The following is a 14354-nucleotide window of genomic DNA, read 5'->3' on the forward strand; positions in this document are numbered from 1 at the left end:
TCCACACGAGAAGCCAATCCCTGAACATCCATGCCAGCGTCAAACTCCTGAGCCACCCAGAGGTAAGGAGGGAAAAAAAGACACAACAGACTACAGAAAAAAAAATGGCTCAGCACTTTCCTTCCCTTCTTTTGAGAAGCAATTAACTCATTGTGGGCCAGTTGTACTGTTATGATCTGGTGGCCTAGGAGCAGTATGAGACGTACTCTGGAGAAGGTGGTATCTGTACTGACTGCGAACCCTGAACTTAACACTGCAACTAGAAGTAGCCGTGGGATGTTCCTGTCACTCCCTAGACACCTCGTCACAGCCGGAGGACTAAATACCCCTAGAGAAAGAAACAGAAAAACTATCTTGCCTCAGAGAAAATCTCCAAAGGATAGAAAGCCCCCCACAAATATTGACTGTGAGAGGAGAGGGAATAAACACACACAGACTGAAATCAGGATTTAGCAAAGGAGGCCATTCTAGCTAGATAGAAAGGATAGGACAGAGTGCTATGCGGTCAGTATTAAAATACTAGAAAATATCCACCACAGAAAATACCAAAATCTCCACATCTAACTAAAGGTATGGAGAGTATATCTGCATCTCCAGAAATTCCAGCTTGGATGAACAAGTCCTTATACAGACCAAGCTGGACAAGACAAAACATAGAAATGCACTGAACTATAAGGCCCACAGCATGTGGACTGCAAAAAACAAAGCCAGAACTTATCTTTGATGCAATGAACAGCAAAGCAAGAGAGACCAGAAGAGATGTGAATCCTCCAGGAACAATGGACAACTGGCACTGACTGAAGGGTGAGGAAAAACTAAATAGCCCAGTGGATAGCATTAAGTGGACACACCTGATGAAATGCTGCGATTGAAGACAGCAGCGCTACCACTTATAACCACCGGAGGGAGCCCAAGAGCAGAATTCACAACAGGTTTCATTTAATTAATTGGAATCCACACCATGTAAAGTCTATGGTTTCTACCAGTTGCCTGATGCCTTTAAAAATAAAATATGGAAAAACTGACACAGTGGAGACAATTTATCAAAGCTTTTTGGACAGATTTTTTTTTTTAGAAAAAAATCTCGGAAAAATTGCAATTTTATTGGCTCAAAAAATATGCAAATTCTAGTGTTTTTTTTACCCTTTTCTCGCTCCAGCTCCAACATTGATGAGTGGAGGCATTCATTCTCCAGAGGCTCGAGTCAGATTTCTGGTTAGGCGCATATAGTGGCGCATGACAATATGCGCCTCGCCTGATTCAATAAGAGGTGTGCATCTGATGTCTTATTCTAAAGATATCCAAATTTTTCTTAATATGTAAATGACCTGATAACATCCACAGGCCAGACCTAGATCTCCCTGAGAATTTCCCCCAGACTCTTATTTTAAATGAAGAGAGACATTACCAGTGTGAGACATGTAGAGACTGACAGTCTGCTCTCCTGATCTACATGTCTCACACTGGTAACACCTTTCATTTTTAAATCATCTTTGGAGGCAGATTCTCAGGGAGATCTATGTCCGGCCCATAAACCTTAGCAGCTCACTTACACATTAAGAAAAATGTGGATTTCTCTACAATAGGATATTGGATCACAGATATCAAGGTTTCATTTTATTTAGATCCTGATATTTTTCAGTGTGTTTCTAGTTCTATTTTCCAGAAAATATATTTAAAGATCAAATCTGGTAGAAGGCAGAAAGAAGAATGTGCAAGTTACGTGCACATATATGCACAACAATCTGGTTATCTGGCATCGTCACTCATGGTCCTTTTTTATTGTATTTGCTTGAACATATTGGAGCCAATTGACAAACAGTTCAGCTAGAAAAACAACAATATATTTTATTTTCTTTCTTGTTAGGCTGTGTTCACAGCTGTATTGTAGGCTGTATTAAGATTGCCTCAAAAATACAAGAAAAAATAATAATGGAAACCCTACAGATCTCTTTGAAGTCAATGGAATCTGTGAAATGCTAGTGGTCTCTCTCATCTGGCAGATCATTACAGCTATGTCATCTATTTTTTTGCTCTTGTGATGCCACGGAAAATGGAATTCACATTGTAGATGTGATCATGGGCTAAATATGACAGGTCCACTTAAAATATCATCGATAGGTGTGAGTATATATAAATATATTTCTCTTTTTGCATTTTGTTCTTGGCAGGATGGAGAATAGATTCAAACAGTTGGAAGGAAAGGTAACTTGAATGTATTTTTCACGCTATTAGTCCACGGAGTCATTAAGTGGAATATAGCCTTCTTTGCATTCTCGCTCAATCTGCCATTGTGTCTCTGCAGCTAAACGACTTAAAAACATTATTGAAAGAAATTAGAAGCAAGATAAAGTGATGGTTTACTTGGGAGTAGACTATGGTAAGTCATTAGGAATAATGATGATGAGGGTTTCACAGTTCATTAAACTTCCAAGTCACTAATGAAATACCTAGGCCGTCTGTTTTTTTGTTTTTTTTCTTTTTAGACCTAAGGCTTGGTGTGTAAAAATAAGAAAACCAATCTTGAGTTATGTACACATAGTTTTTTTTTATTGAGACAGTAAAAAATGACAACTTTTTCAAGAAGAAAAACAGTTTAGTAAACACTCTTTTTTCCCCCAAGGCATTTTTTATTCATCCTGAAAAGTTTTTATTAGCATTTTGTTATAGTTTTCCTGAAGCAATTTCTGCAAACATTTTTTTAGCATATACGGTATATATTTTTGTGGGTGATTTGCTCATGTTTTTTTAGGGCATTAGGGTAAGATGGAGTTAATGTTTGGGACTAGCCTATAGTGGGAGGGGCTTTATGTTAGTGCAAATGGATGCTTCCTGTATATAGTTAGATAGGGTCAAGTTAAAGTAGAAGTAGGAAGTGTTATGTGAGTAGTGCTGCCGCTTGAGTGAACTACAGGAAAAGGAGACGGAGGGACAAGGGAATAGAGAGATCCTGACATGACCGATGAGACAGAGTGTCCTTCCAGAACAAGGGTCCTTGGATAGGATGATGTGTCACGAGAAACCTTGAGCTTGCAAAATGCCAAAGGTAACAGACCTAAATAGCACTGAGTTTGTGGGACTTGGGAGGGTGCTGAGTGGTAGATCTAAGGCACCATAGTGTAAAAAAGAGGACACAGAATGTTTGAGCGAGTAAAGAGACTTGATGCCCAGGACTGTGGCAACAAGCTAGGCCGTAATGAAGTAGGGTGAAACAGTGTGCCTCATTAGCCTTGGTCTAGACTACAGTGGAAGGATACTGTGTGTATGAAAATACTTCATACTGCAAGGGAAACATCCATAAATCATTGTACCCACTGTTCCTTGTACATAACCCTTATCAAGTGAAATCAAAGAAGTTCTTATAATGCGTCACTGAGGAGTTTGAAAAACTACTGGTGGGAGAATGCAATCAATGATGGAAGAATTATCAAAATCGAAGTTAGGATGGGTCTATTTGACGGCTTTAGCTGCAAGTCACACAGTTAAAGATCACTGTATTGTGCTGCTACATTGCAACATGCTGGAAATGAATGGGGTGATATTGTCACTCGCAATGTACCATGACTGAGGCAAGCAAGTATCAAAAAATGGCTCCCACTTTCTGCAACTTTCTTCCTGCTGTCATAGTACAGGCTGTGGTACCTTGCCGGATGCATTATACTGTGATGTGCATATACCCATGTTTGGTCGCATGACCAGTGTTGCGGCTAAAGTTACGGCATTACAAATATATGTAGAAGTCTTGAATTGATTTATCCACTCCTGGATTATCATTCTCTTTTCTTCATAGGTATCAACTTCCTCAGAAAACATGAACAGCGTATTCTGATGATGTGCTGCCATCTTACGATGATCTTGCTGTCTTTCCTGAAATACCTGAATACCTAATACCATGTTATACCTCTCTTATTACATAGCCTTAATATTTCTATGCCCGGTAATAAAATGGTAAAGGTTTAATAGAAAAAAGATAGTAAACCAAATCCAAAATGCATATGTATCTCATTAAATACTTTCTCATGAAAATTTAAATAACCCTCTAACTGATATCTAGAATAAAGGTTGTAGTTCAAATAACAGCTCTCAAATTAATTGTATTTAAATTATTTTAAACATAACGATCAAGTAGTTAATATCATCACAATGACGTCTATGGTTAAAAAATAGTGATGATTCAAATTTACCAACGCCTGCAAATGTTTTCCAAAAATTAGATTTATATTCTGTCACACACATTATCTGTACAGTAAATTCGGAATTTATTGGTTATTACATCTTCTCACTAAACCAATTCACCTCAAAGTTGCTTCGCACTGCATTCCCTGCCTTGGCTTTTAAACAGGCTGTGCTAAAACTATGTGCTACGATATCTGTACTTTATTATGTGATGCCATATCTGCAAAGCATTATTAAGAAACCTGCCCTGTTGCCCATGAAGCCATGTGAGCCTCCTCTGACCGATGCAGTCTTCTACATTGTGTAAAATAGCATCAGGCATTTTTTGTCTATTCACGCAAATAGAATCGCAATTTGTTCGAATTCACTGCGTCTGGCAAATTTCCTAAAATCTGACACAAATTCGATTTGAATTGAATTGTTTCACTCATCTATAGTAAAAAAAAAAATACAACTTGGAAATATATCAACATTTATTTCTAAATATACCGTAATTAAAACGCAATAGAAAACCAGTATTGTTTCAGTAAATTAACATACATGAGTTCCTATCTCTAAGAGTGCAGTCAGATTACCTCATAAATGGGACCGAGATTGGCCAACAAAGCATGGACTGGCCAGGGGGCTCTCCCAATCCAAACTTGACAGCTTAATATAGTTCTATGCAGCTGTCATGCTCGGGTCAGGAGAGCCGCGGCCAGTCTGAGCATTGCGGTCCGATCTCGGTCTTATTTATACGGCCATCTGACTGCGCCCTAAATGGGTTTAATGGCTCCAAATATTACTGTTATAATTATACTACTTGTCAAAAGGTTATTACCATTATTAAAAATTGCCACTGATCCCTAGAACGGTCCCTTGAAATGTCTGTCAGAATGGCCACACATGCGTGCCACCAATCTCTTCATTCCCAACAGTGCTTGGCAGTCTTTTATCAAAAAGCAATAAATAGATAAATAGGAAGTATTATCCTTCATTTGATTAGCGTAAATTAGAGATGAATGGATCAGGCAAAATTCAAATTGCGGAATTTCACAGGAAATTTGTTTGAAATGTAATGTCTCTTATTTTACTCTGCAGTCTTTACATATTAAAGTTAAAGATCACACTGTATATATCTTTACAGACCCCAGAGCATAGTAAATGTAATATGTAAAAACACAACAACTCCTTATACTCACCTTACCACTCACCTCTCCAGCCTCGACCCCTGTCTGGTCAGCGATGCAATGTGAGATTGCCACTGTTCATGCTGAAATCCAAGAGCCTCTCACGCTTGGTGAAGACTTCTGGCTTTGAGAAGGCCTAGGAGGGTTGGGATCATGGTCAAAGCCTTTGCTATGCTTGCTAATTTTACTTTATTTTGCATGTTTCAGCTAGGAAGCCATTATGTGAGACTATATAATCAGCAGTAATCTCATACACAAGTCCAGCAGCACAACTCCCGTAGAGTATGGGTATGGTCAAGGAGCACATTTCAGTGAAGCTGACCACTTGTTCAACAAACTTTAGAACATTTTGAAAGAACAGATGGACCAGACCTTCATCAAGAGGTTTAACTCAAAACATCTTTATTTTATTTTCAGATCCAAAAAGAAACACTGCATTTGTGAATATATTTTTTGTAGGTACAAGGTTTTGGGTCACAAACCCTTCCTCACTCTAGAGTGAATGGCGGGATACATCAGAGGGTCATAATGGTTCATGTGAGATGTCATAATGGGTAGTTTCTCAGGCCATATACAAGTTTAGACGGTTATATGATGTTTCGCCCCCAGCAGTTCGCCCCGGGTACATTTCGCCCCCGCACATGATGACGGACGGGAATTCATGAACCACAAGGGAACAAACATCTGGGGCCGAACTGCTGGGGCAAAACATCCAAATCCCAGTTTAGACAGAGTATTGTGGAGCAATATTAAGAATTTAAGTGAGTCTTTTTGTATCTTAAAAATGAAATTAAGATGTTTTGAGCAAACTTGTCATTATAGTGCACTGTTCCTTTTCTTTATACATTTTCTGTAAATTATGTAGTAACAATTTAGCAAGAGTTTTTTCTTGATAAAAAGGGCATAGTCTGGAAAAAAAGCAATTCCTTACCAAAAATAAATAGTACAAGTTAAGATACAAAGTTTTTTAACTTATCTTATTAGAAAAAAAAAATACTTATTTTTCCACTCCCCTATTTTCCCTTCTCCTCATTGCTTTCTGCACTGGGCACTCAGTAGACTATCTGCTATAGAAACAGTACGCAGGAAAAAAAAAATCATGGGGTACCATAGCAGAAGTCCTATTTGCCCCCTCCCCCCTAAAAAAAAAATCATATTTGGCGGTATCACAGAACAGCGTATCTCACAGATTTGTAGTCCTTACCAAGTAATTTTGATCCTACTTGAGTCCCTATGTGTCCGCACGCATTAAGATACACCTTTCATGGCACTCAAAAAGTATGATGCCAACAAAAGTGCCCCCAAACGTAGAGTACCAGTTTTATTAAACACATAATTTACAACAAAAGTACATAAACACAAGTACAATACGAATGACCAAGATGCGCAGTGTGGAACAAAGGTGCAGAAAAGCCATGAACCCAAAAGGTATAAGGTGGATGGGGGAGCACATGGGAATAGCAGCGTTACCAATAAAGTGTCAGTGCTACATATAGTTTCTATCCACTCATCCTATACCCTCACAGTGTCTCCATTTGAGTTTAAAGCCTCGCTAAACAGACACATGAATGTCACACCGTCCCAGCCCAGTGGTAATGATTCAGAAGCTCATACTAAGAGTCTCAGGAAGGAAGAGTGGTAATAATAGGTAATATGTATGGCTGTTGCCATTAGCACAGGGTCTTACCCATAATCTCAACGCCGGGTTTTGTGCCTAGAGCCCCAACGCGCGTTTCATCATATTCATAATGTTAAAAAATTGCCCCTGGTGGTATGTGAATCTATCCCTGTCTGAGCTGGAATATGTAATGTCTGGTGAAGCACTGTGACCCCTATTGGAGCCTCATAATGTGGAGTAGTTCTACCATCTGTAAACTCGATTCTGTAAATTATCTTCCATATCCTGGACAAACTGACAGCATTTCTTTTTTGTTGTGTCCCTGGCATGGCATTTGATTTGTCAGGGCTCCCGCAATGTCATCTGTGCAACATGACTTTCTGTCACAGCTTTCTCCTGCATCTTAACTGACTTAGGGCAAGACAGCGCTGTCAATCATCAGAGAGGGAGATGGGGTATCCAAATTCAGGTGCAGAACAGAGCACTGAGGTAGCTCAGCAAGGATAAACCGAGCATAGTCAGTAGAATATGGAAATAAATACCATTATATGCACAATGGAGGGACGTCCAGTATATGACTGTGTGCCTATTTTAAAGTTGTGTTTTGGGGATGACAGACTCCCATTAAGTGAAAAATAAATTTTCCTACAGGAGTCATATCATCAGAGTTGTATATGAACATATACTTTACAGTAGTGCTTTACCTTTTTCAAGAAGAACCAGTCCTTGCTTTGTGTGATATTGTATTTGTTTTATATTGTCTTCTTCATTAAAACATCTCATTGAAATATACCTTCTTCTGACTTTTTTGTTCCTCCAAACCTGAGATCAGAACATTTTCCATATAAAAACAATAGGATTAAATAAATACTAGAATTGAAGCTCCTTCTTAACTTCACATGACTGTCACAATAGCATTGACTTCATCACATAATGACATTTCACTGAACCCATAGAATGGCCTTGATAGTTGACATTCCTATTAGTGCAGTTAATGGACAGCTCATGTCCTGGGTCATTGCACTAACATTTTATACATGTTGTCTGTCTCCTGACCTGCAGAACAGTACTATGCAATGTACATTTTTGATATCGAATGTATACCATCATAGTTCAAAGGCAGTTCTCAGTTTGCTGCCTTCAAATTTTTCCAAAAAATCTGACTCAAAGGAATCACAAGTACTGCAAAGCATTCAATTGCTCTGAAAGACATGTAACACTCTGAGGTCTCCTAGAACTGTATCCAACCAGTCTTTAATTAAAACACGTCCTTTATAATGTCAAAGCGACTTTGCCATATAAACGGATGGCAACTGGCTGCAACCAACAGCACACTGACAGACTTTTCATGCTTTTTAAAATTAAACAGTCCAAAAATTATCCCTTTTATGCATTGATTCATCAAAACTTTTTATGCCCACTTTCTGGTGTAAAAGCTGTAAAATGTGTGCATAACTTGGAATTGTGCAATTTTGACAAGCTCCACCAAAATGGGCATAGCTGAGGCAGGACAGGGACGCGACAGGGAAGTGATACCACAGCTCATTTAATTTATTGTGTCCATTGACTGGACTAAGACTTGTGTTGCGGCACTTAGCAATTTGGCTCTGAATACCATAGAGGTCTGCTGGAGACCTCTGGTTATCATACCAACCCATCGGTGATCTGCGATCATGTGACGGGGTCACTGATGGGCAAGATTTCCAGCATGCTTCCCGGAAGTGCGAGTTGAATGCCGCTGTCAAAGATTGACAGTGGCATTTAATAGGTTAACAGCAGGAGGTGGATCACAATTCCACCCGTGGCTGTTCCGGGCACATGTCAGCTGTTCAAAACAGTTGACATGTGCCGGGAAAGATGTTGGCTCAGCTCTGGAGCCCACATCAAAGGGAGAGAGTCTGACGTATGTGTATTATTATTCCCAACGTCAGAAAGCGGTTAATAGGATCCCATGAATGAATATGAAAAGGAGTAAAATGTATTAATTAAAAGGGTATCAATGTGGGATTTTCGAATAAAGATGAATCGAAATTCATTAATACTCAACACCCATGAATTTCATTTTTTTACCATATCCTAAAGACTCACAAAACTATTGAAAATCCACCAGGAAGACCTATTGTGTCAGGAATTGGATGCCTAACAGCAAACCTTTCTAACTACATAGATTCCCAACTTCAAAAATGTGTCCCTCTTTTACCTGCATACCTAAAAGATACTAAACACATCCCACAAATTTTACATAAATTACATTAAATGGCAGTATCATTACTTCATGGGTAGTGATGAGCAATCCCGTGGATGTTCGGGTTCGCTGGGTTCGGCCGGACTTTTAAAAAAATCCGATTTGGGACCCGAACCCTATATAATGAGGACCTGAACTTCAGTGCTGCAGAATGTCTGTAAAATGGTCGAAGTAAGGGCTAGGTGGCTGCAAAAGGAAGAACAATGGGGGCAAGGGTGGGACAATTGACCTGCAAACAAATATGGATAGGGAAATGACTTATAGATGTTCTGTCACCATAGCAATCACGGTAAAATAGGAAGTAAATGAATAACATTGAAATTTTGACAGTGCCCTCACAGAGGCTAAGGCTTGCTACCGTCAGTCCAGTCCGATGAAAAGCTGGTAGTATGATCTTGGATCGATCTGGTGGTCTGCCGGGAAGATTACTACTGGTTGTCCAGTTAAAAATTTCGCTCCCAAATCATGTTTTCACATTTCCCCTACAGAAGCTGATAACAATTTTCACCCACAGAACATGTTTCCACATTTCCCCCAGAAGCTAATAACAGATTTCACCCACAGAGATTGTTTCCAAATTTTCTCTAGAGAAGCTGATTAAAATTTTCACCCATAGAGTATGTTTTCACATTTTCCCCAGAGAAGATGATTAAAAATGTCACCAGAGACGTAATGATTGTGGTCATAGAAGGTGTGACCACAACCGGGCCCATACTGAAGAGGGGCCCGCTGATGCCAGTGTCTACTTCAGCTGGATGTGCATCCATGGACGCACATCAAATTCAAGCGATAATTTCAATCCATACTAATATGAGTTCAGAAAATAAACCATTAAAACGTTCCATATCGAAGTTCATTGTAATTACAATAACAAGTCAAGTCTTCTATATTTTGCAAAGCAAGCAGAGAACCAGCGGCCTATCCTCTGAACATCTGTTTCAGGTAAACCTGCCCTAGCATCCTTCCTATGAGAAAAGAGTGTGTCCCATAATCATTTTGCTGAGCTTCTACAGCTGTTAAACATTTACGAAAAATAGCTTGAAACGGTGACCTTGTTAGTGAGGAGCCATCCAAGTGGGACAAGAAAAAGCTACCTCTACCTTTACCAATTAAGCAATTGCTTACTAATTTTACTGGGCAAATTGAACCATCTTACAGATGCAAAAGCACCCAAATGCCCCTACCCGTTGGGTCTCCTTTTCATTTGCATAACTGGAGAGGCCAGTTCTGAGTGGAACCTGTCTTGTTAAACCACTGTATTGTCTTGGCCACCATGCTGCAGCTCAGATTCAGGGTGTTGGCAATCTTCTTATAGCTTTGGCCATCTTTATGTAGAGCAACAAGTCTTTTTTTCAGATCCTCAGAGAGTTATTTGCCATGAGGAGCCATGTTGGACTTCCAGTGACCAGAATGAGGCTGGAGTCACACTACTGTATAATACGGACGAGTGCTATGCGATAAAAAAATCGCATAGCACTCGGACCAATGTTAATCTATGGGGCAGCTCACCTCATCCGTTGTTTTCTCGGCCGTATTATACATGCAAGTGAAATCGCAGCATGCTGCGATTTGCAACGTATATTGGCCGAGAATCGCCAATGAAGGTCTTTGTGTGCAAGAAAAACTCGCACACCACACAGACCATCAGTGTGACTTGCGAGAAATACGCACCGGTGTCCTATAGAAAAGCTGGCAATTCATTGCGGTGTACAGTAAAATCACACTGACAGGTTAAAGTAAAATAGCTAAAATAAATGTCTACACATAGTATAGGTATATATATATATATATATATATGTGTCATTGACACACATATATATATATATATATATTTATATTTAATACAGAGCTAGATAGCAAAAAAGCCGGTAATTCAATTGTCGGCTTATGCTAAATCCTTACCGAACCCGACAGGATATGAGACATGGTTTACATACAGTAAACCATTTCATATTCGTTAGATTTTTATATATCCCTCACTAATAATTTTAGTAGTGTTTGTGTGCAAAATTTTGAAGCTGTGTTAAATGAAAGGATTAATTCACAAAAAAAACTGGCATGGGCTCACGTGCAATTTTCTCTGCCAGAAAAGGAAAGCCAGTGAGTGAGGGCAGATATTAATAGCCCATGGTTATTGGTCCCCCTGGCTAAAAGCATCTGCCCCCAGCCACCCCAGAAAAGGCGCATCGGTAAGATGCGCCGATTCCAGCACTTAGCTTCTCTCTTCCCACTGCCCTGTGGCATTGGCATATGGGGTAATAAGGGGTTAGTGTCACCTTGCTATTGTAAGGTGACATTAAGCCTGGTTAATAATGGAGAGGTGTCAATAAGACACCTATCCATTATTAAGTCACTAGTCTGAAAGGGTTAAAAATACACACACACATTAAGAATAAAGTATTTTAATGAAAGAAAGAAACACACAGGTTTTTAATATCTTTACTGTACACTCAATCCAAAGCGAAGCCCTCATTCTCTTGTAAAAAATCTCAAATAAAAAAGCAACAATATCCCATACATGTCCACCGTACAGTTATTTCCCACGCTGTAAATCCATCTCAAGGGGGTTAAATACTTTACAACCGGGAGACTATTGAAGCATTCCAAAAGTAAAAAAAAAATGTTTTTAAAATATTAAAAACATAAAAAATATATAAAAGTTCAAATCACCCTCATTCAAAATAAAACAATAAAAAAACGAACACATATTTTGTATCACTACATTCAGAATAGCCTGATCTATCAATATATAAAAAAATAACCTTATCTCTAAACGGTGTAATGAGAGAAAAAGGAAAACGCCAGAATTACATTTTTTTGGTCACCGCAACATTGAAAATAAACACACGCACAAAAGTCCTTTATTTGCAAAATTCACTCCCTGACAATTTCCCTCTTTCACCCATTTATTAAAAAAAAAATCCACGCTGATCCGCCGTAATCTACATGAAGGTCCCATGATGATCCCAGTCTTCTTTGGGAGGTGCTCATGACAGGAGGGGGCAATGCTGGACTAGTCAGGGTAATGTTAATCTCTTAGTGATCAATCCTTCACAATTAGTAAGCAACAGCACGCACTTTGACAAGTGAGGCTACTTTCACACTGGCGTTAACTGCATTACGTCGCAAATGCATCGTTTTGCCGAAAAAACGCATCCTGCAAAAGTGCTTGCAGGATGCGTTTTTTCTGCATTGACTAACATTAGCAACGCATTTGCGACGCAATGACACACGTCGCAACCGTCCTGCGACGGTTGCGGCGTGCTGTGGCGGACCGTCGGGAGCAAAAAACGTTACATGTAACGTTTTTTGCTCCCGACGGTCCGCTTTTTCCGACCGCGCATGCGCGGCCGGAACTCCGCCGGAACTCCGCCCCCACCTCCCCGCACTTCCCCGCACCTCACAATGGGGCAGCGGATGCGCTGGAAAAATGCATCCGCTGCCCCCGTTGTGCGGCGGGGACAACGCTAGCGTCGGGGACCTCGGCCCGACGCACGGCGACGGGCCGAGCCCGACGCTAGTGTGAAAGTAGCCTGACACATCCCCGAATTCTGTGTTTCAGCCTCTATCTCCTGCTGTCTTCAGGTTACATAGCAAAGAATTGCAGACAAAAATCCTTTAATATTTTGATTTTGAGGCCAGGATTGGAGTGTTTACGTTTCTATCAACTTTAACTCCATGCAAAACTGACTTCTGCACCAACTCAACATCTCTGGCCACAGGTCACAGGTCACAGATCACGGGCATCTTCTAGGAAAAACCCTTTAATTAACATGATTGTGGTTGATGTTTAATACACACTGTAATAAAAAATAGAAATGAGATACCTTTATACATTTTTCTACACAGTCACTATGACTAGGATGAGTAGTTCCAGTGTCCTGTCCCTCGCCCTGCTGCCATAAACGGACAGGTCTCTTCCTACGTATGTCTGTGTAGGGAGAGACCTCTTCACTAGTGTTGAGCATTCCGATACCGCAAGTATCGGGTATCGGCCGATACTAGCGGTATCGGAATTCCGATACCGGGATTCCGATACTTGGCGCGTATCGGATACCGGAATCGGAAGTTCAATGATTCAAAATTCAGAAATTCAGCCAATGAGAAAGATTCCAAGTGTGGGCACATCCTGTTTAGCATGGAGGGCATGAAACTACTGGCAAGGCTGTGATTGGCTGCTGAAATGATGTCATGATGCAGTTTAAAAGTCGCTGGCGCCATTTTGCGATCACTCTGCTGTGAATTCAGTTAGTGACAGGACGCTGTTTGCTGACTGAGGGACAGTTTAGAGATAGCGATTTGCTTCTTTGTGCTTTCCAAAGGCTAATTTAGCAACCGCTGTGTTCACCTACTATTCACCTTCCTTTTGCCTTGTAGCGCTGTTTTCACAGCGATCTGCAAGGTCTCTCTGTGTGTGTGTGTGTGAGTGCAGCCCACTCTCTAGTCTGAGTGCAGCCACATAGGCCATCCATAGCTGGTTGTATTCAGTTCAGGGAGGGTGGTTCATTGCCTCATACTGTCCTTTTTTTTTTTTTTTTTGAAGTAGTGCAGGCTGCTGCACATTTTTTCCAAAAATTCCTATTAGTGTCTTTCCACCCGTCTCCAGCTAATTTGTGGAAAAACACTACATAGGATAAAGTAGAGGAGGGTTTTTGGGCCTTGCAGCGCCGTTTACGGCTGTCTGCACGGTCTCCGTGTGACTGCAGCTCGCCCTGTAATCTGTGAGCAGCTATAGCCTGGTTGTCTCCAGCTCAGGGTTTTTCACTGCGTCATACCGCCAAATCAATTTTCTTTTTTTTCAAAGTAGTGTAGTCTGCTGCTAATTTATTTTAAAAAATCCTATTAGTGTCTTTCCACCCGTCTCCAGCTAATTTGTGGAAAAACACTACATAGGATAAAGTAGAGGAGGGTTTTTGGGCCTTGCAGCGCCGTTTACGGCTGTCTGCACGGTCTCCGTGTGACTGCAGCTCGCCCTGTAGTCTGTGAGCAGCCGTAGCCTGGTTGTCTGCAGCTCAGGGTTTTTCACTGCGTCATACCGCCAAATCAATTTTCTTTTTTTTCAAAGTAGTGTAGTCTGCTGCTAATTTATTTTAAAAAATCCTATTAGTGTCTTTCCACCCGTCTCCAGCTAATTTGTGGAAAAACA

The 14354-nt window shown here is 40.4% G+C and overlaps 1 protein-coding gene across 4 annotated transcripts in view; it reads left to right on the forward strand.

The window, feature by feature from the left end:
* Positions 1–4736, forward strand: part of TRPM8 (transient receptor potential cation channel subfamily M member 8) — a 173801-nt gene extending 169065 nt beyond the window's left edge. For all 4 annotated transcript variants that reach the window (XM_077272379.1, XM_077272381.1, XM_077272382.1 and 1 more), the window contains 3 exons: positions 2172–2205; positions 2306–2380; positions 3791–4736. In XM_077272379.1, coding sequence (XP_077128494.1) covers positions 2172–2205; positions 2306–2356 — 85 coding nt within the window. In that variant the 3' untranslated portion in view covers positions 2357–2380; positions 3791–4736. The remainder of the gene's footprint in view (positions 1–2171; positions 2206–2305; positions 2381–3790) is intronic.
* Positions 4737–14354: the final 9618 nt, after the last annotated feature.

Source organism: Ranitomeya variabilis, chromosome 7 (genome assembly GCF_051348905.1).
Source record: "Ranitomeya variabilis isolate aRanVar5 chromosome 7, aRanVar5.hap1, whole genome shotgun sequence".
NCBI lineage: Eukaryota > Metazoa > Chordata > Amphibia > Anura > Dendrobatidae > Ranitomeya > Ranitomeya variabilis.